The sequence below is a fragment of the Platichthys flesus genome, chromosome 2, assembly GCF_949316205.1.
Source record: "Platichthys flesus chromosome 2, fPlaFle2.1, whole genome shotgun sequence".
NCBI lineage: Eukaryota > Metazoa > Chordata > Actinopteri > Pleuronectiformes > Pleuronectidae > Platichthys > Platichthys flesus.
In genome coordinates this window covers 26,581,303-26,602,915 of record NC_084946.1, presented here as the reverse complement: position 1 = coordinate 26,602,915, position 21,613 = coordinate 26,581,303, and the positions used below count along the sequence as shown (strand labels likewise).

At 45.9% G+C, this 21,613-nt stretch overlaps 1 protein-coding gene across 2 annotated transcripts; it reads left to right on the top strand.

Moving 5' to 3' along the window:
- Positions 1 to 5,057: 5,057 nt before the first annotated feature.
- Positions 5,058 to 11,137, top strand: mych (myelocytomatosis oncogene homolog). Of its 2 annotated transcripts, XM_062409100.1 has the most exons (3): positions 5,058 to 5,239; positions 6,804 to 7,358; positions 8,350 to 11,137. In XM_062409100.1, the coding sequence occupies exons 2-3, from the start codon at positions 6,815 to 6,817 to the stop codon at positions 8,931 to 8,933; spliced, it is 1,128 nt and encodes a 375-aa protein (XP_062265084.1). In that variant the 5' UTR covers positions 5,058 to 5,239; positions 6,804 to 6,814; the 3' UTR covers positions 8,934 to 11,137. The 2 variants fall into 2 exon arrangements, with proteins under 2 accessions (XP_062265084.1, XP_062265083.1); XM_062409099.1 differs by lacking the exon at positions 5,058 to 5,239 and having other exon boundaries at positions 6,616 to 7,358.
- The last annotated feature ends 10,476 nt before the right edge of the window (positions 11,138 to 21,613 follow it).

The following is a 21,613-nucleotide window of genomic DNA, read 5'->3' as shown; positions in this document are numbered from 1 at the left end:
ACTCTGGTTTGGTCTGTTGAAACCAGAAGGAGCCATATTTAGAGGAGCTGGGGGGAAGGGGGCGGGGGGCGGCAATTACATGGTACCCACACCTCAATGCTTACGCTGCTTTATCGTCTATTTTACTCTGTATTGGATCATATTTAAACTAAACGATCATCCCGCTGTAAACCTGGACAGGAGAGGTTTGGTCAAACGCAGACTCATCTGGTGAATCTGGTTTTCTCCAGAGGCTGCAGATGGACCCATGGACCCAGTCGACCCGGTGTCAACAGGTCAGACTGGTGGCTCTGGTGCAACATGGATCCACCCTAGACTTATTCTGTCTACCTGCTGCTTGATGATCCTCCATGTGAAAGTCTCAAACTGGAAATGAGGAATAATGTAGTAATTATCAAATACCATGATATGATGTCTGATCCAGAACTGGCCCTCGTACCAGAGTTTGAGAACCACCCTCTTCAGTGATGTGTGTGTGAGAGAAAGAGAGAGAGAGAGAGAGAGAGAGAGAGAGAGAGAGAGAGAGAGAGAGAGAGAGAGCTTTATTCAGTATGTGCTTCTTTCTAATTAAAGCCGCTGCAGAGTGAAGAGTCCTAATAAGGAGGAGATCACGGCGGACCAACACACACAGACACACACACACACACACTCACACACTCACACTGGTAATCCCATTCCCTCGCCGTCTCTCCCCCCCCTGTGGTTTTGGCTGTGCACTTGCCGTGAGGGCTTTGTTGTGCAGTGGAGTTCACTGGGCCAGTCAACCAGTCAGTCGGTTAGTCGGTCAAACAGCTGATTGACCTTTCACCTCCTCGACCACAAAGGATCCCGTTCCAACTAAGAGACGATGAAGAGCCGAGCAGGAGCCACAGACGAACAACCTGTGTTGTGTGTTTCGATGAGACATCATTTGATCAGGTTACACACAATCTGTAAATCAGTTGAGATAAGATTCTTATAGACACATGACTGGTTTCCAGTTACTGGAGTTACTGGTTCCAGCTACTGAGGAGAAGTCCAGGTTTCAGAACAGGTTAAAAAAAGAATAAGAGCATTTATCAGAATACAGAAAGCTGCTGACTGAACTACAGTTTTCCGCACTTCTCTAATTTCCCACCAAGTTGTGCAGTGGAAATTAAAACTAAAATGAACTTTCACCTCAAATACAATGACATCCATAATGCACGTTCAGTGGGATTCAGACCACGGACACATTCATGCTTAGGGTTACATTCCCTTTGTATCTGCTCTCTGGTCCCAACAGGGTTCATGTGTTCCAGCAACATTAGCTTCACTTTCCCGTTTGTGTGATGGTGCCGTGACACATATGCAAATGCAAAGCAAATATCGCAGGTCAAAGTTCAGCGGAGTTTGACTCCACGACTCGCCGCACAAAGCCAATGTTGTGTTCGCCTCCTCGCTCGCACAGATGGGAAGTGACCGGAAACCGATGCTACGTTCAGATACGTGGGAATTTGTGGAATTCGTGAAATGTCTTTTCTTGACTTTGTATTTCATCTGGTGGTGTGAAAAATTTGCCCCGCACCTTTTTTGTTTTTTCCACATGGAGATACCAAACTGCTGTTGTGACTCTTTGCCTTGTTGTCATGTGCCGCAGCCGATCTGGCGCTAACTGTTGGTTCTGGCTCACTTGCTCTGTAACTGCCATCAGGGGAGTTTCAACATGTGCCTCATGGAAACAAAGAGCAGTTCAAAATGTGATTCTTTCCAAACCCAGGTCCTGAGTTGTGATGTAATCGCTCACAACTTGGCAAAAGACTCCCGTGTATGATTGTTTCCGGTTACACTTCAGCCGTCTCCTGGTTTGAAACCCCTCACGTGCACAGGGCCTGACTTTAAGAATATGAGCTTTGTGCTTAAACAACATTAAACTAATATTTTTACTGCAAACTTTGTTTTACAAAATTCTTCAGCTTCTTATTTCCAGGACAAAAACACACACACACAGACAAGGTTTCCTATGCAGAACTGTTACACAAGCTCTTCTGTAGAACAACAACTCTGATATTGGACCATTCGGCAAAACCATGAGTTATGTTCAGAATCATTTCTCCCTCCAGGATGTATCTGTGTATGGAAAGTACAGTGTTGTGAAGGCTACAGGAAACGATTGTGGTGTAAAAACAACATTAATTGCAGGTCTGTTGCATCGAACTCCGGCGTGCCAGTCCTCTTTCCACTTCCCAGAATGCCTCACCATCACTTTCCAATGAAACAGTAATTCTTGGCTTGAGCTGTTGTGTAAAAAACGTGAAGCCCACAATCGTCCAATATGAATACTTTCAATGTTACTGCTGGAAACTCTCACAGTGCTTCCCCTGCTGCCTTAAAAAAAAATATTTGACTACTTTATTTGTCAGATAGAAACTGAATTTGTGAATAAGCAACAACATACAGCCTCCAGAGAGCTGACGTATTAGTATTATTGTTTAAAAAATGAATGGATCAACCCCTGACATGGTCTGTGTGTCCTGAATCTGAGTGAAAATGTTCTGTTCATTCAGGACGGATGTTGATACCAGGTCTGAAAAGCTCCTTTTACTTTGTTCACCATCGATTCCGATGTGTGTGATGTCAGATTCCACGTGTGTGTGTGTGGCCCACAGGGACTTAAGTGGGTCCTACCAGGAACTGTGGCTAATTTAAGACCCAGTAAGTCTAGATGGTGGAGATGCTTCTGGAACGTTAACTCACGCAGATGACACGCTGGAGAGTTATGTAACCCGGGCAGTTAGTCAGAATCTAAACCAGCCAGTCCCTCCAGCCAGCAGACAGCAGGTTGAGGATTCAGGGCTGATTCCAGGCCAGTCAGTCAGTCTGCCAGTCGTCCTGTAGGTGGCACATTAACCCACTTCTTCACTGACGCTCCTCTTTGTCTGGCAGGTTCTCGCTGCTCTTACAAAATGTCCTGCTCTGCTGCTGTGATCCGCCCCACATCAGCTGCTCCACACACAAAGCCCAGCCTCCGAGCGTGGAACGGAACATTTACTGGGTTTTTAAACCCAGTGCAGTTCGATGGGATGATGACGAGTTCTGCCTTTGTGTCGATGCATGAAAAAAACAAAAAAAAAAAACACAGCGTGCAGCGGACAGACGTCAAACCAGGCTGGGAGAGCAGAACGCATCGTGCATCGCTCACAGTGATCAACAACAACAAATAACGTGTTTATTTACACACAGGGTTGTGATGCAGCTGCACACACCAGCCTTATATCATACACAGACCAGACTTCATGCTTATTCTTACCACTTTAACAGACCATACAGCAGCAGGTCTTTGTGTTATTATTGTTAATATTGCAAGAAAAGATACAACATTTTTTATAATTAATTACAATGTGGAGTTTACCTCTATATGCATTTGTTAATGATCAGATGACCTACTAACCCTCACGTGTTACATATAAAAGGCAAAAATATAGGTGAGGATGTGTATTTAAGTGTGTGTGTGTGTGTGTGTGTGCGTTTGTATAAGATCCACCCCCCGTTGCAGGATCCTTGTGCTGCCGAGAACTCACGTGACTCGTGTTCTGATTGGCCGGGACGGCTGCACGTGTACCGGCGTATCCCCGTCCGTTATGTAACGTGATTTGTTCAAGAGCAGAGACTTGGGGTGTGTGAGCGTGTGTGTGCGTGGGTGTGGGTGTGTGTGTATGTGTGGACTGCGGTATTCGAGTGGGACTGCTGTGGAGTTCATTCATCCCGATTCACAAACTAAATATTATATCTACATTTGTCATTTTCTATTATATCCCTTAATTTAATGTTTCCTGTCATTCAAAGTGTTTTTATTCATTTTATATACTGTTAGGGTTTATAAAGAGCATTTGAGTGAGGGTTACACAACTAAAAATAAAATAAATGTTCATAGATTAGAGGATCCTATACAACTGTAAGTAATCTTCTCATAGGAAGTAAATAAGTAAAAAATTAAAAATAAAAATATATATAAGACTATACAAATTACCTTTTACTGCAAAAACAACACAACATATGCACGCACATAGGTTACATGATCCTGCACAAACTGTAAATAAAGGTTTTGCAGCAAAAAAAGTCAATTTAAAATGCATGCACAGATATTACATGAGCCTTTACAGCTATAACTGTTCAGGGCAAATTAATATATAAAAATAATATGCATATAGGTCAGAGGAGTTGTATATTGTGCATGGGCTGAAAATGGAGTGAGTTTTTATTGTAGTAGTAGTAAGTAGTAGTAGTAGTAGTAGTAGTAGTAGTAGTAGTAGTCGTAGTAGTCGTAGTAGAAGCGTGGTGGGGAGGAGCCGGGCATGGATGGACGCATGGTGAAATCCTCCTGCAACAATTTCCAACGTGGCTGCGAACGCCTCCCTTTCTGTGCCTCCGTCACATTACTACAGTTAAAGGTAAAGCCGGGACGAGCTCACCGTGCACGGTCCCTGCCGTTAACATGCATCAGACCCCCCCCACACACACACACACAGACACACACAGACTCACACACACTGCACTGTGACCGCCACATTCCTCCGCCATGACCGACGAAGTTTGCTTTTGTAACGGGCACCATTGACCCTGAACGCACCGCAGCACTTTGTCCTTCTTTTCGTGAATACGTCTCGTGAACGATGAGCTGTGTACAGTCTACGCTGTTTGCGCACTTTACGCAGAGTTCGTAGATAGGGGGGGGGGGGACAGACAGGCGGACAGATAGACAGGCGGGCGGACAGACAGGAGGACAGACACCCGGCTTCTCCTCTCGGTCCACGTGTGTTTCTGTCCTAACTTTGCCGCCACCATTTTCCAGGAATCCCTGTGTGCGCAGTATCCCTCCGCACTTAGACCCGCACTTCGCCGCGAGATTGCCGTGAATCCACCGTTCCCGGTCTCCCCCGCGAGGACTCGTTTGACCAACGAGCCGGCGGAGAATTTACCGGCGGTGGGTTCGATTCCCGTTAACGACCCCACGGGGGTTTTGCCGTTTTGGCGCGATTTCTCCGCGGAGGCACACCGGCGGATCTCGGTGGGCGTATAAAGCGTGAGCCACTGCTGGGCCACACCCACTGTGTCTGACCGAAGCTTCGCCGGACGAAGGCGATGGTTCCCCGCAACGACTTCACCCTCACACGCGTAGAAAACCCCCGCGGCTCCATAGTGTAGCTCCCGGTGGACTTTACTGGATCGCACGCGGTTTCCCGGTGGCTGTGACTTCTTCTCCCCGCACGCACTCTTGGAGGTGAGGCAGCTTTGCGTGACTCTAATGTCGGACAACTTAAAACATGTGAGCCCTGGGCTGATGTTAAAATTGTGGTTATTTTTTAAATAATTTATTTTTATTTATTTGCGTCGTAATTTGTTGTTTGTTGATTGTGCGTTTGCGGTTGTTGTCGTCTCGCATGGTGCATGGGTGAGAGCGGGCGGCTTTCACGTGGGGACCCGGCATGTCTCTACCCATGCTGGGTTTAAATCACCCCTGCAGCGGGTTCACTCCCTCAGCCTCGCTGGTAATTTGACATTAATTTCCACTGGATTCTTCTCCACGCGGAATCCTCCAGCAACCCCAGAGACGCCACTTTGTGAAGTACATTTTTCAATTCGAGCCGTTTTATGAGATCGTTGTGGAATTTTTGCCCGGATTTGACGCAGCTGTTCAACGAGGGCTGGATTACGCACATGCGTCCAATGCAACCGTACGGCGGCTGTAGCGCTGAAGCGGACCTGCGTTCAAAACCTCGATCAGAAAATTGGCTTTTCTCAAATTCCTTTCGCCCAGACTCGTGTTTCCGAGCAGCTGTACTCGGTCTCCACTAGTGTCACTCGAACCTGCGCGTTCGGCTGCGTTCAACAGTCCCTCAGTGTTGAGGCAGTGGGGGGGATGTCATTACAAAAAACACTTTTAATTACCTAATTTTGCTGGTGTGTGTTTAAGTTTTGGCTCGGGTTACCCAGGCAGTGATGGGAGAGACGCACCGTCTGCAGACTGACACACACACACAGAGACACACACACACACACATGCACACACACACTGCTGCTTTGTTCTCCTGCTATACATCCACATTCCATTGCACCCCATAGGAACAGCATGGGGATTTCCCCTCATCACTAACTGGACTCGTCTGTCTCCTCCACCCGCTGCTCTTGTTGATTTTAAACATTAATTCTTTTTTTCTGCGTTTTGTAATGTGATCTTTTGCATGATTTTTTTTTTAATTTTTTTTTTTAATTTGCAAAAAATCCTGTACACCCCAAATATTAACTGTCATCGTGCCTAAGACTTATAAATGGTCATTTGTGTTGATATAAGCAGTTTATTTACTTTAGCTGGTCGGTTGTGTGTGTTCCCTGCAGTGTAGTTTTTACTGCTTGGTCATATGTGTGTGAAGCAACACCAGAGGTTTTATATAACAGGGTTGTTTCCCTGTCATCACAAAGCCTTGCTCCCCTTGTGGGTGTTTCCTCTAACTTTAAGAGAAGGGGAAAATGTAAATTTGTGGAAAAGAGGTGTAAAGTTTTTGTGGTTCGGTCTCTCCCAGCTGTTCCTGTGATGTCATGGGGTGGGGGGTGTTACTCTTCAGTGATATATGAGCCTCCTCCGTGGGGCCGTGGGGCGGGGACACTGATGTAAACACATTTAAAAGGGGCTCAGTGCCTGTTGGCTCTCAGTGTGGAGGAGCTGCTGCTGATGTGATTAACCCTGTTGCTCTCGAGGGGTCTGCGCTGAGCTCCTGGATTTAAACTCTTCACCTGGTCCACCTCTCTGATCCTACTTTCTTGTTTCTTTATGATTGTTCTCTCAGATTCTGCAAACATGTTGCAAAGCTTCGGTCAGTCGCAGGACTGGCTTTACACAGAGCCGCTGCTCTTTGATGACGATTTCTGCCAGAGTTTGATGAAGGACCTCCAGTCTCTGCCGACTCCCCCCCAGTCCCCTCCCATGAAAGCCGGAGCGGGCAGCAGCAAGCTCCTGTCCAAGGAGGACCAGCTGAGCTATGTGTCTGACATCCTGCTGGAGGACCACGACATGCAGCTCACCTGGAACTGCGACTTCTTCCACTCCGACGCTGGAGAGAAGGAGGGCGAGGGCAGCCAGCCCTGCTCCCCTCTGGAGGAGAACACCGAGGACACCCTGTGGCAGTGCCTGACCGCAGACAAGAGCCTGGAGGAGAAGCTGGTCTCCACCGTGCTCGGCTCCAGCCCCCTGCTGTCTGAGATCGACACCAGCATCTTTGAGGAGATAGCTGGCTCCACCCTGGACTGCCAGAACCTGATGGACGCTCAGGAGCCCAGCGAGGCCACATCAGACTACGGGTCAACTGGTGGCGAGCTGTCCAATTATTCATCCAGTGACTCTGGTGAGTTCCGAACTTCTTCTCTTTGCACTTGTGCTTTTATTCTGGTAAAAGTTTGGCCTGGATGTATTGGTGATAAGTGGTGATGCACTTGAGATCAGATTAGTAATGAAATGCTGCATTTTTGTAAAGATTAAGTTTTATTTATGTTTCAGTGCTGATAGTTGGAACAGACTTTAATCTCACTCCTGCCTCGTTAGTGTGAATCTTATCAGTATAAACAGACCTCGCCCAGAACACCTCCACATGCATTTCATTGATAAATCACTGTTAATGTTTAGTGGCACTAAGCCCAAGTTGTTCTTTGCTCTCAGCTTATCGGGACCCAGAACGCCCACCTGTAATCTGCAGGAGGCTTTGTGCCTCGAGGATGCTGGGGGAGCGTGGGCGGGGCTTAGGCTGCTGACTGACAGCAGTAGATGAGAGGTTTTATAAGAGATAATTGACTGAGGGCGTGTGAGAGTGACTCATGAGCCGCGGTAACAGTTGTGGCGCTAACGTTTGTGGCCTCGGCCATTAACTTCCTAATGAGTCATTTTACCGCCTCCAGCCCTGTGGCATCCCTGGCTATAAATCAGTGAGGAAGTGGCAGAATGGCATTTCTTTTATGACTCATTGTTAATATTTATTCACTTTAAATAATGTAAGACCTTTTATCTGGATACATGTTTTTTCTGTTATACTTCCTTTCTTCATTACATAAACAGGCAGTTGTGTTTTCGTGCTCTAGTTTCAGTAGAAACACTGAAACTGGTGTTTTTGTGTCGGTGGAATCTTGAGTCACCTTGCAAACGATTGTGTGTTTTCAGTGGAACAGTGTGTTTTCACTGCAGCTGTACACTGACCCAGTCCCTCATGTGTTGCTGTGTGCAGTGTCTACACTCTTGTGTTGGTGTCAGTGCGTCTGACATGTCGTCACACCCCCACTGAGCAGATTTACAACACAATGCCAGAACCTAACCCAAGTTTCTCTTATCTCCCCCCCCCCCAACAGAAGAAGAGATTGACGTGGTGACAGTTGTCCGCTGTTCCTCCAGCCCCTCCCCTCGGCCCCCCCTGTCGGATCTATCCACCCGCCAGCAGAGGCACGAAGAGCAGAAACGGGCTCTTCAGCGCCACCACATCGAGATCCAGCTGCAACACAACTACGCGGCGCCCTGCCCCGCCTCCCCACCCCCATCCTCTTCGTCCAACAAGCGCTCGAGAGGGAGCGACAGCTCTTCTCGTTTCCACCACTCTTCTCGCAGCTCCTCCTCCTCGTCCTCCTCGTCGCGGTACCAACACCACCACTCGCCGAGGAACTCAGCGGAGACGGAGGACGAGGAGGAGCGGCGACGGACTCACAACGTGATGGAGAGGCAGCGACGCAACGAGCTTAAGAACTGCTTCATGCGCCTGCGCGACAACGTGCCGGAGCTGTCGCACAATGACAAGGCCTCCAAGGTCGTGATCCTGAAGAAGGCCAGAGACTGTATCTACAACCTGGAGGACCAGGGCCACAGGCTGCAATCCAAGAGGGACAAACTGAGAGACAAACAGGAAGAGCTGAAAGCCAGGCTGGACAGGCTCCACAGCTAATGGACCCTGGGCCAACCACCATTTACAGACATTGAGTGTGTGTGTGGGGATGGGGGGGGCAGACTTTGTACAAAGAGGGCGGTGATAAAGGATGGCGTGTCACGCTGAAAGCAGCGCACAAAGTTTGACATTTCAAATACTTTATGGCAACAATGGGTCCGGACTGTGTGGACTCACTGTTGCCTTGGACAGACGCAACACACTCATTGCCTCAGAGTGGATCATTCTCATGCCTTGACTGCTGACTGTTGTAGCGCGTAGGACGGGTCTTTCTTTCACAGTCGAATCGAGGACCGAGCAAGCAGATATTTTATTTTTTTAAGTGTGGCAGGACGCACGATGAAATGCAAAGACAAAATCTTTTTTAATTGTGTCCGTATGTTGTGGAGTGTTTTTTACTTTGGCAGGTGTAAGATGGCACAAGTGATAAGTGTCTGTTGGGTCAAATAACTGGAAGCCACAGCAGCTGAGTAGTCGAATGAAACTTGAATATTGTGTTTTCAGGATGTCTTATAGCCATACTAACCAGTGATCCCTCCACTCTGACCTGTGTGTTGGTGGCTCCGGAGTTATTTGGTCGAACGTCACTTCCACTTAAATTCCAGTTCCAATGCTAATTCAAGTTTTCCGTTAAGGACTGAGGTTGTTCATTGTGCGTTCAGCCCCGTGTGGCCTCAGGCGGACCCTCGGGCCCAGCACCACTCTGTTATCAGGTTAATGTGTGTTAATGACAATACTTGATTCTGTAAACATAACAATGCATCGGTTCAGTTCACCAACAGTTCACTCACCTCAGAGTGAGCGTGCGTGTGTGTTCTCAAAATGGAACTAGGTTTTTGTATTAAACTGTTTGTCAGTAATGAATTGTTCAGACTTGGACTTAGCCATATTTAAACTTCATTCAGGTTTTGAGGCGGCTGAACTGGGACGTGAACTGAACCGCGAGTTGTAGCAAGTTAGCCAAAGTCGGGACAGAACAGCTCTGGATAACATTTTGATTATTTAACGGTTCTGATTGGGGGGGGAAGCTGCAACAGCGGCATCACTGTGACATTTAGTTGTGTAGAGTAGCCATTTTGCCAAGTGTGAGTTGATAAAAACGGTCAAGATGTTTTATGATGAGAACCGTTATCCAGTGGAAATGGCTTCAGTGTTCCTCTGTGGCCCTCGTTGATGACAACTGCTGGAAATTAAACATATTTTGAGATTGTGTCTCCATCTGTGATCATGAGAATAACAAGGTTGACAGGGAAAGAGATTTTTTCTGTCCACTGCAAAGACCTCATTTGAATCCTGTGTGACATCAACGGGGGGGGGGCACTGACTTTGACCAACATTCCCTTGTTGTTCGAGTTCCACTTTGTGCCCAGTCAGACGTGGCTTTGATCACATGGTAATAACCAAACTGCTGCTGACAGAGTAATGATGTCAGGAGGTGAAAACATTCAACTTGAGGCTGTACGTGTTCACCAGGAACCTGTTGTGTCTGTTTTAATATCGGGTGTTTTGTTGAACTTGTACCATGGGCTGGATCTGAGGTTTGAAATTTTCAATAATGGGGTTGAGTATTTAACGGAATGCCATGTTATCCTGAATATCTATTATTGCCAATGTTATCAATGAACGTGCTGTTTTGTTATGAAATGCGCAGACGGCAAAGTGTTTGCTCATTTGTGTCAAATGTCTTAAGATGCATCCTGTTTTTAAGAATGGAGTTCTTCCTCCTTCAGCTTGGTAGAACTGATGAGAAACAAAGGGTTCCTTCAGGACCCTTTGTTTCTGTGATTTGATTCTGTCGCTGTCTGGTTAAAGCTTTGTCTACCTCCACCTCATGGCTTCGCCTTCTTGGCCTTTTCTTCCAAATGTCTCCAATCCTCTTTCAAAAGATGTCCTCTGACGATAACTGCCTTCTGAAGAAGCGTCGAGGTTTTAACAAGACAGCAGATATATTTTTTCTTAGCATCTATAAACCTACCTCCACCTGGCCGCACTCTGGCCTGTATTGTGGTTATTTTTTTTTTTGTGGTTTAAATATTGTACAGTTTGTTAAATAAAAACTATTTTATGTAAATATTTTTGTTGTATCATAAATTATTTTGGTTTATTTTCCCTTTTTTATTTTTTCATTTGAGGATCCTCAAAAAAATGTTATGTTCTTTACCAAGCAGCACTTTTAAAAAATGTAATTAAAGAATGAATTGAGAGTTCAACGTCTGTCTGGTTTATTACACGCGTGTGCACAGTGTCATATACTGAATGTTTCCATTTAAAGAAAGTAAAACAGAGAAATCCTAGCTTATGTTTTTACAGTTTAGTCTTATTACAATTAGTGGGATTCTCGTATTTAGCTAAACAATATATTACATGTAATCTATATTACATTTTGCCGCCTGGGTCTTAAATCCGGCTAGGTAGCTATCCCAGTCATCCCTCTCTCCTGAGGTGTTCCCAGGCCAGTTAGGTTATATAATAATTCCAGTGAGTTCTGGTTCTCCTCCCAGTTGGACGTCCCATGTGAACTCCCAATGGAAGATGACCCCAACCACTTTCAAAGTGAAGGAGCAGTGGTTCTAGTCTGACCTCCAGTTTGGGGTTCATTGTCTTGCCCAAGGACACTGATGGAAATCGAACCACCGACCATCTGATAAGTGGACGACCAAAACAACCTCTTCAGCCCATAATGATATTTAAATCAAATAGCTGAACCAAGAACACATGTTTTAAAATGTTTTTTCATGGGTTTAGTCTGGGTACTCCTGTTTCATCGGGTTCAGTTAATTGGAGAATCCTAATTGGCCGTACAGGTGTGAATGGTTGTTTGTGTGTGTGTGTGTGTGTGTGTGTGTGTGTGACTCACAGGTGGACTGTTCAGGATGTACCTCAGCTGGTATTGGGCTCCACCTTCCCCCTGCGACCCTCAGCGGCTGTAGATAATAGATGGAGACCTTATTATAGACTTGCATTGAGAGGAACAAAGTGTTGGTTCATGGGGATACAGGTGACATCACATAAATCATCTGATGGGTCATGGTGAGCACTGGGTTATCAGCAAGAACCAGTGGAAACATCTGGGGTGGCTCCACTCTCCTCTCACACGGATCAATACGGGTTCAGGTGGAGTTTTGAAAGGTTCAAAGTAGTTATCATGATTATTATACCTGGTATACCTGGTACACTTATACCTGGTATCAATACTTTGAGATAAAAAGCAGGTTGAATGCATTAATGTGCACAATTTAGAAAATTCATATATCAACCAATAATAGATCTCAGTCTTCTCTCAGACTTGCTCACGTCAAATATCACCTGAACATTAAATCATCATTTCGAACCCTGACTGAACTAACAGTGCAGGCTTCAGAGGCACCGTGAGAAATCCACAGCCCTTCGCTTGCCTGAGGGCCCAACTGCTCACCCTCGGAGGGGCCCCTCCCAGGTGTGGAGATATGTGACCGTCTCCTCGGGGCAAAGTATGAAGCTGCAGGAGCTGGAGGTGTTGTGCAACCCGAGCTCCGTCCATGTGTCTCTCCACAGGTTCCACATTATCTGGTTCCTGTGTCAGTGATTCTTTCAAGTTAAATTCTGGAAAACTTCTGTTTTACTGAAATAAAATTAAGGAGAAAATAGGAAGAAGAAGAAGAAGAAGAAGAAGAAGAAGAAGAAGAAACCAGGTTGGCTGTTTTGGTGTTTGTAATAAATAAGAGTGAGCAGTAATTCAAACTCAAACCTTTATCTAAAGCTTTGTTTGTTTACAAGCCACGGGTCGATGCCTGCTCTCAAACCTTGTGCATTAACAGCCGTGACTCAGCCGCAGGGGTTTGCTGAATAGGATTTTTAAAAACACTTTTAACCATCTTGCACACTTGCATAATCAATCAATCAATCAATCAAATTGAATTGGTGTGGTCCATATTCCCGTATAAGAATTTGCCTCAAGGTCTCAATCATCTGTATGAGGTGTGGAACTACACATTCCAGTGGAGCAACACTGCAAGAACCATGTCCTCCATGTTTCTCCAGGTTCACTCAGTTCAGTGGTCGCACACATCATCTCATTTTCTTTCTATAGACGCTTCCAGATCTGAAATCTGGAGTTCAAGTCTGGACCAAATTCTCCAGACTCTATCCACAAGTCATGTCTGAAAAGAGCTTGTGTTGCAATCATTTTAGTAGAAGTCGTATCTAGTTGCTCACACTCATTTATGGTGACACACAAAGGTGATGCAGCCGGTGTCGGCCACTTGAGTCGATCTGAGGCAGAGGTATAAACCAAACTCACAGATCCTGTTTCCTCTCTCCGGACTCCTCCAGCTCACTGAGTGTGGTCTGACTTTCGGGCAAAGCTCCAGTCTCTGCAGAGGTATTTCCTCTTTCCTATTTGCCTGGAACTCAACACAATCCCATGTTTCTCTGTGCCTCGGGTTCTAGATTCCTGTCGCACCTGTTTGTAACCCCCCCCCCGCGGCTCAACTACTTCCTCTGAAAACCCAGAACCTCCCGCTTCTCCGTCTATTAACTCCCCTGGATGCGTTAGAGGATTATTTCAGAGACTCCAGTCAAAGGGTTTGATGTTGTATTAAGTAATGTAAAGATGGCGGCAGAGTGTGCTTGTGTGTGTGTGTATGTGTGTGTTTGTGTGTGTGTGTGTGTATGTGTGTGTGTATGTGTGTGTGTGTGTGTGTGTGTGCAGGTATGTAGGTCAAGGTGATCGAGCAGATGCAGTAAAAGCTTTTTCATGTGCGAGCGACAGATTAGGTTTGTTGTTTTATGAACGAGTGCAGGGAGAGGCCTGATAATGAGTCTGCTAACTACACACAAACACACACTGTGAAAGACATCTAGCAGATTGTGTTATTACTTCTCCAATGTGCGACTGACTCACACAGGTTCATATCAGAGTTTATGATGGTTCAGATGCATTCCTCTGTAATCCTGATCAGGATACAAACACATTTTACAATCCTGATTAAACAAACAAGTTTAAATTCTACCTCTTATCTTATCATTCTCAAGTTATTTCAATCACATGATAGAAAACACTTCATTAAAAGTGAACTTTCACGTTGAACTCATAAATTAAAGTTAGGCAGGAACTTCACATTGATATGTTTGACTATTAGTTGTGAGCGTGCAAGATATTGTCAGTTTGTGGATTTCAATTATTTCAATTATTATTATTATTGTTGCTGTGAAAGCTGATCTTTAGTGTGTGATGGTCACAGGTGGCATCATGCCCTGTCAACAGGCTTCAGCCGGCAGCCATGTTTTTATAATCCGTTTCTGTTTTTCCAGAGCAAAGGAAAAGTATTAAAGTAAAGGAAGTATTTAAACTTCTGAGGACGTCCTTTATGTGTCCACAAATGTAATTGTGACCAAAGAAATGTCGAATAGACGGCAACAGAAAACGTGCTAATAAAATAAACTGTTAAGTAGCGGCTTTTTCTTGCTTTTAGGCTTTAAAATTTTTTATTTTTTTGCCTACTCCAGGAAGAGGGCAACTTTATTTATTCAGGGCCACAGAGCTGAGTGCATGGTTGAGTGTGTGTGTGTGTGTGTGTGTGTGTGTGACTGACTCTGTTTGCTTCTGATGTGGTTCAGTGACCCACATATTCTGACTCAGAGAGTGAGAGAGAGAAAGAGAGAGAGAGACAGTGGGGAGGGATGTAGAGATGGAAAAAAGAGAGAGAGTAGAACAAAGAGATTAGAAGTCACTATAGAAAAACAGATAAGACAACAAGATAAAAAACAACATTTGCTCACTGTGGGTTTTTCGAATCATTAACATTAAGTAAAACAACAGCTCCTCTGTGTGTTCTTGGCGTTGAGCAGCAGATTCAGCTGCGTGTGGCAACATGTGGCTGAATAAACAGCCTCTGCAGCCGAGCAACAGATCTAAACAGCCCTAAATGCTTCAAGGATAAATAAATAAAAGAGATAAAGCCTTTAACTGAGAGCCACTGTGTAGGATGGAGGATACTTTCAGGACGACTGACCAAACCAGAAGGCTGTTTAGGATTCCACGCTTCTTCCAGTTGTACCGAGCTGATCGTGGTGTGAGGCCCCGGTATCAAGGTGCCCGAACCAATCACGAGTCAGTCTCAGCTGTCAATCACAATGTTTGGACTTGTTTTTATGGCATCAAATAATCAATGAAAACCAAATTTATCAGTGAAAGGAACTGATGGTCATTCTAAAAGGGAGATAAATATTTGTAGCATAACTTTCTACTTGGGAGGTTTTTCCATCTGATGACCTCCATTCACCAGAGAGATACTTCAGAAAGTCCAGTTTCTCTGCTGATGAGTCTTTCCTGAACATATTTAAAAACTGTGAAAACTCCATAAGTCATTATCACCACCCAGTTCATCTGTCGGACAGTCGGTGCGTAACAGCTGTCGACCATCCTCCTCTTCATCCTCCTCTTCATCCTCCTCTTCATCATCACGCTGAGATGTTGAATCCACTTTTTGCCTGGATGTGACTCAACAGCCGGGAAATCGACAGTCCTTCTAGGCTGTTCCACGGCTGACGCAGCTGCCCTACATTCCCCTCATCTGTAACTCATTACCCACAAACCTTTGCTCTGGTGGCTGGCCAGGAGATCCCCCCCCCGAAGGGCCGCCAGCCAACACTGACGATGCATTTCCCGTCAGCACGTCACTGACTTCAAGACTCATGTAAGGCTATTATATCAGAGCTGTGACACAGAAACAGGATCCTGAGCTGGGCTGGCTGGCACAGAGAGTGTGTGTGTCTGTCTGTGTGTGTGTGTACACCACCGGACTTGGGGATGCCAAGAGAGTCTGTTCACTTATTTGTGTAGCTGTGTGTGTTTGCCTTTGTGTGAGGGTGTAATTGTTCTATAAACAAGTAACACGCAGAGAACATTAACGTCATTTCCAGCTTGAGGTAAAACAGCTTCACAGTCAAACTCGTGACCTGTGGCCAAATGGGCGAAGTGGGCGGAGCCACAGCGTCAGAGTGCGTTCACGTGATCATGTGAGGGGGCGGAGCTGCAGCACCTGTCGCAGGTTCTCACCTGATACTTTAAACACTTGTTTACGTTTGCCTGTTTGCTCACATTCCATTTAGCTCCTCCCCTCCTGCGTCGATGACCTCCTCCGATCCATCAAACGTGTGAAGGTGTTCTCAGCGACACGTCGTTAGCATGCTAACGGGAGCAGCCAACTGTCCGTCTCACATGTCGGCTGAGAAGTCAAAGAGCCTCCACAGAGTCTGCTTCCTCAAACAGACGATACCAGATACAGTTATTAGTCCCACACACGTGCACAGTCACACTACATGCAAATGAGGGGAATCTGTCCTCTGCTTTTGAACCATCTGGTGAACACAGCAGGACACGCAGAGCAGTGGGCAGCCATGCACGACGCCCGGGGAGTAGATGTTGGGGGAGTCGGGTGCCTTGCTCAGGGGCACTTAGACAGTGGGGGTGGGGAGAGTCCTCTTTGGACTTTCAAACAGATCCATCCTGGTATGTTTTATTGTCACTCAGTGGAGTGGAACCAGAGACCTTCCAGTCTGATGTCCGTAACGTTCTGCCCATAGTCCAATTTTTCTGCCACTACACAGAAGATAAGAAATAAAGCAACCATTCAGGTAGAATCTCTATAAGCTGTTTGATGAAGGAAGGATTTAAAGATGACTCAGCAGGCGTGGGCAGGTTCCTGAGTGACTCTAGAAAACACTAATGCATGATTCTAAACGCAGGTCAATGTCCTGAAGCTCTCAGACCAGTTCTGTAGTTTGTTACCGACCATGAATGCAGGATGGTGCTCTCCGGCTTCTGGAGCCCACAGTTTATAATGTCACTCTGCTGGAGGTTCACGTTAAACATGTTTGAATTAACCTATAAAAAAAAAAATAGGTTAGACGTCAGACATCGTGTTTCCAACGCTCGTCACAGATTTCATAACTCGATCGTGGGATCCGAGCACAGCTTGTTCTCTCATAAAAGACTATGAGAGAACACTCACTGCAGTTTAATGTACTTCAACATACGGGGAAACACTTTACTAGCAATGTTAGCTTTTGTATTTCATGACAGAAGAAATGTTCCACTTACATTTAAACACGTTCCCCACGTTTACATCTACGTGCAGCACTTTCTCTATCACACATCCCTCACTCACACAATTGGAGGAGCTGGGAATCGAACCACCGAACTTCCTGGTTAGTGGAACGACCCGCTCTTTTGTGAATTGTAAATCATGCAAGTAACTCAAGAGGAATGCATCTCTTCCCCAGTGCCGACACTACCCACAATGCAACTTCACATCCAGCAGTGAGGTATGGAGATTTGGGTTTGTTATGCTAACAGGAGCTAATGTCGACTCAAGCAGAGATGATCGTCCTCCGACCTAAACTCACGCTGACTCAGCGGATTCTAAACTTTTCACATTCCTTGTAGCTGAGATTCCTGAGAAATTGTAAGTTCTATAACTAGGTTATTCTTTTTATAAATCAATGTTCCAGCGACTTTACCATAAAGAGCTGATGAACCACCGAGGAGATTTGAACCCAGATGCGACTCACATCAGGGACTCGAGTTCTTTTCACATCCCCGTCTGTTCATTTCCATACGATACTGAAACCAGCACAGAACAGAGAGATCTGGAAAAACCACTTGATGACTGTAAAACCTGGTGACCTCTTCACGGTGCTTGATGCAGACCATTTGGCCTCAGTTGGGGGACGGGGACTGGGGGGACTGGGGGGGGGTGGGGGGGGGACCCACAACAAACTCTCTCCTGCCACCGTCACTTTGTTATTTAATTGAGCCGCTGTGATGTGACACATCCACTCCACAGTTGAACCCGACACAGGAAAGCTCCACTCGCGCTGCCCCCGTGCACTTTGATCGGCCTGATACCTTTATCTGCCTCACAGAACCGGGGTGACCGGGTTCATGAGAGCAGAGGGGGGGCGGTCCCTGTGAGCGTGAAGCTCTGAGTGGAAAAACAAATGTAGAGGCCTGAAACCCCCCCCCCCCCCCCCCACCAACATGACACCTGACTGATTTCCTCCGTGGTTTGCATGTAGGAGGTGTGTGAGAGAGAGAGAGAGAGATGAGAGAGAGAGAGAGAGAGTTTACTCATCTGGTCCGACATCACTTTTATGATGGAGTAAGAACTTTGAGTCTGGGTCGGCTTCATGTTCACACGGACACACACACACCCACACACACACACACACACACACACAGGTTAACAGGAGTTAATATTGACTGACAGGTAACTCATTCACTGGAGAGTTTTGGTAACCTCAGCATCACTCTGTGAATAAATCTGATGACGGGGGACTCTGGTGTGTTGACTCCTCTTCCTGTCTGTCACGTATCAAATCCCCTTTTCCTTTCCTAGCATCCTGGAAATTAACCAGTGCTGGGATCTACTGGTTGGAGTGGGATGGTATTAATCTCCCTTGTGTCCCCGAGCAGCACTGAAGAGAAAATCTCTGAAAAGCACCGGGGGGGTAAAACTCCTTCCAGCCTCAGCAGCAGCTAATCCCACTTTGTAACTCATTAGTCTCCTGCACTTTCTCTGTCTTTGTCTCTCGGGGACGCCCGGGGAGCCCCCCCCCCCCCCCAACCCCCACCCCAAGCACCCCACCCCGCACCAATAAAACCCCTCAGTGTTCTGGGTGAAGTGGGTGAGGAGCCTGAAGTCGTGCTGCAGAGCTGTTCAGATGTTAAGAGGCCGTTAGGAGGTCTGCTCCTCAGAGGGGACCGGGGGGGTCCTGCAGCCCTGAAGTCGGGTTCCATGCAGAACCTGGGTCGTTCCCTCGAGCACCTGCAGAACGTGAAGGACGGACCAAGACCCCGACACGCTGAGGATCACTTCCTCATCATCTGAATTAGATTTCTGCTCATTCTGAGTATTATTCAGGTTAAGACGCCTGGGCTTTGTCTGATGTCAGGCTGATGCTTCGAAGTGACTCATGTGGCTGAGGCACACTCTTCATGCTTTACAGGGATTCCCCCCCCCAAAAAAAAAGATAAACTTTCTCAGCTCAGGTTTGTTCTACCCTCATGTCAGTGTCACATAAAAAGCTCCCGTCCAGGTTTGTGGAGTTTCTTTCCTTTGAAACATTTAGTTTTAGAATTCACCTTTTTATTAAATTGTAACACACAAATAACAAGAAGTAAATGACCTATAAAAGCAAACACACACAGGGTCCCTCAACTACTGTCAAAACACATATAAATATATGTTTAATTTTCATATAATCGCCTCAATTTCCCCAAATACCTCCTCTCTGTTCAATATACAAATGAATTGTTTAAACTATTTTCATAATTTCTCCCATCGCCCGTTAAGTTAGATTTAAAAACCTGCAGTTTAACCATCATCATCATCATCATCATCATCATCATCACTCTATAATCTGCTGCTTAAACTTTACAGTATGGAAACCGAGGATGAAATATAAACCAGCATGTGGCTTCTTCACTTCCTGCTCTTCCTCTTTCCGTGCCCTGAAGCCCCGACCACACAACCCCCACCCCCCCGTTCAAAACCCCCGAACGTTAGGGGCCTCATCGGTCACCTACAGGGGCCCTGAGGGGCCACAAGGGGCCACATCACAGCTCAAATAAAACAATAAAATGTGACAAATGCACCAAATTGTCGGTGTAATTACAAAGCTCCTTTGTGTGATGACCCCCGATCACACACTTTCTAAACTTTTCTGTTTTTAGTCTGAACTGTTTCTTCCTCAAGAGGCTGCCTATGATGAAAGGGTCAAATATCCACTTTGTCTTTTACTTTGCAGCATCTCATTTTTATTTACAGTATATCTTTGACCTTCTCAATTTGATCTGCACAAAAAGACGCTAGAAAAAAACCCAAAATGATTTTCTTTACTTCCTGATCAATGTGAAGGGAAGAAGGAGGCGATGAGGAGAAACACGAGTGAGGCACGTAAATATGATCGAACCCATGATCAACGTCAACGTGTAAATAAAGCGGGAGTTTGTTCTTGGCGCAGTTGGAGTTGATTTCACGGTTGTCGGACGCAGCTGCTCGTCCTGACCGATGAGGCCTGTTGGTGCACGTCTGCTCCTGACTGACGGGACTGGAGGAGTAACTGGTCTGTAACTGGTTTATCCAGTGGTTTTCTCTCTCCCTCAACGACTCTTATCTAAGTTTCCCAACATTCCCTCACTCAGAAACTATTTCCTCCTGATAGAGAGCTGAGCCTCTCTCTCCTGCTGCTGGGACTGGTTGGTGATTAAATGAGAGTTCATTGAATTGTTACACAGAAGAAACCTTTGAAAAATGGGTGGTTTTAAAAATAAAATAAATGTATTGACAAAAGTAAATACTGGATTATTACATCAGACTCTGTTGTTACTGGTTTTATTTGTATTTGGCTTTATTTGCTTTATTAACACACACAACTGGATTTCTCGGTATAGAGGACGTTTTACTAGAAGAGCTCCTGTTGCTTTTCCGGGAAAATGTTTCCACTTCAACAAGTTGTACCTGCTGCTGTTGTTTGCAGCAGTTTGTCAGTTTGGTTCGTCTCAGGTATCGTGGCTTCTAAGAAAATGATGAAGATAAATTACAAATTAAAAAAATAAAATGTCCTCAGACTTTAATCGAGATCTTTGAATCTGAACGATCCCTCAAACTGCTGAGCTGAACAAAGCCGTCATGATGATGCCACTAATGTGAGACTTCAGACAGATTCCCGCTGTTCTGGAATCAGAGGCGTGACGTGTGACACAACAGTGTCAATGTTGACCCCCCCCCCCCCCCCATGTCGGCTGGTCCTCTTACAGAGACGTGGATCTGCCTCTAGGAGGGACAACAATGTCCCCATTACATGTTAATACAGAGCATTGACTCAGAATGAAGGTCTGACATTCACACCTTCACCCGGGGGACTGACAGGGGGCCTGAGTTGTTCTTTCCCGTCTCATTTCACTCGTTTGTCAACGTGTGACAGTTTTTCAGATTCAGACGCTTGCTCCTCGGCTGTGAGGCGACGGTTATCTGCTTTTAGACCGAGAGGAAAAAGCTTCAGAAGACATCAGAGACCCCACACGCCTCCTCCACCTCTTACTGTAAGACCTGATGTGCTGATGGGAACCGAAGACGGAACTGAAAGTGGGCTTCAAGTGTGTGTGTGTGTGCGACTGTGTGTGTGTCTGTGTGTGTGAGGAAGTCAGCAGTGGGCTGGGTGGGTCGGGGTCGTGTGTGTGACTGGTAACGGCCTCTTCACACACTCACACCAGCAGCAGCAGCAGCCTCTGTCTCAAGCTTTGCTGAAACGTTATTTGACGACCACACGTTCTCAGAAGCGTCAAACCTCAAATCTCACTGAAGCAGTTTCCAAAAACAAGTCTCGATGATTCTCACTCTGCTGTGGAACACCCCCCCCCCCCCCCCCCCCCCCCAGCTCAGGAGGAAATCTTCATATTCCCACCTGAAGATTTCAACTTTGTGGAAACCTCTAGAAAGACTAGAATAACATTTCATATATCGGCCAATACATTTCAAATGGGATGGATTCTTAAGATGATAAATAAGATGGTTAAAAAATAAAAAAGTCACAAATACAATCAAATAGAAGTCGCTAAAGTAAACTTAAAGGCCTTGGTTATTCTGTAAAATTAGTTATTTTCAACAAACATAGAGGCCGACACCAATTTACAC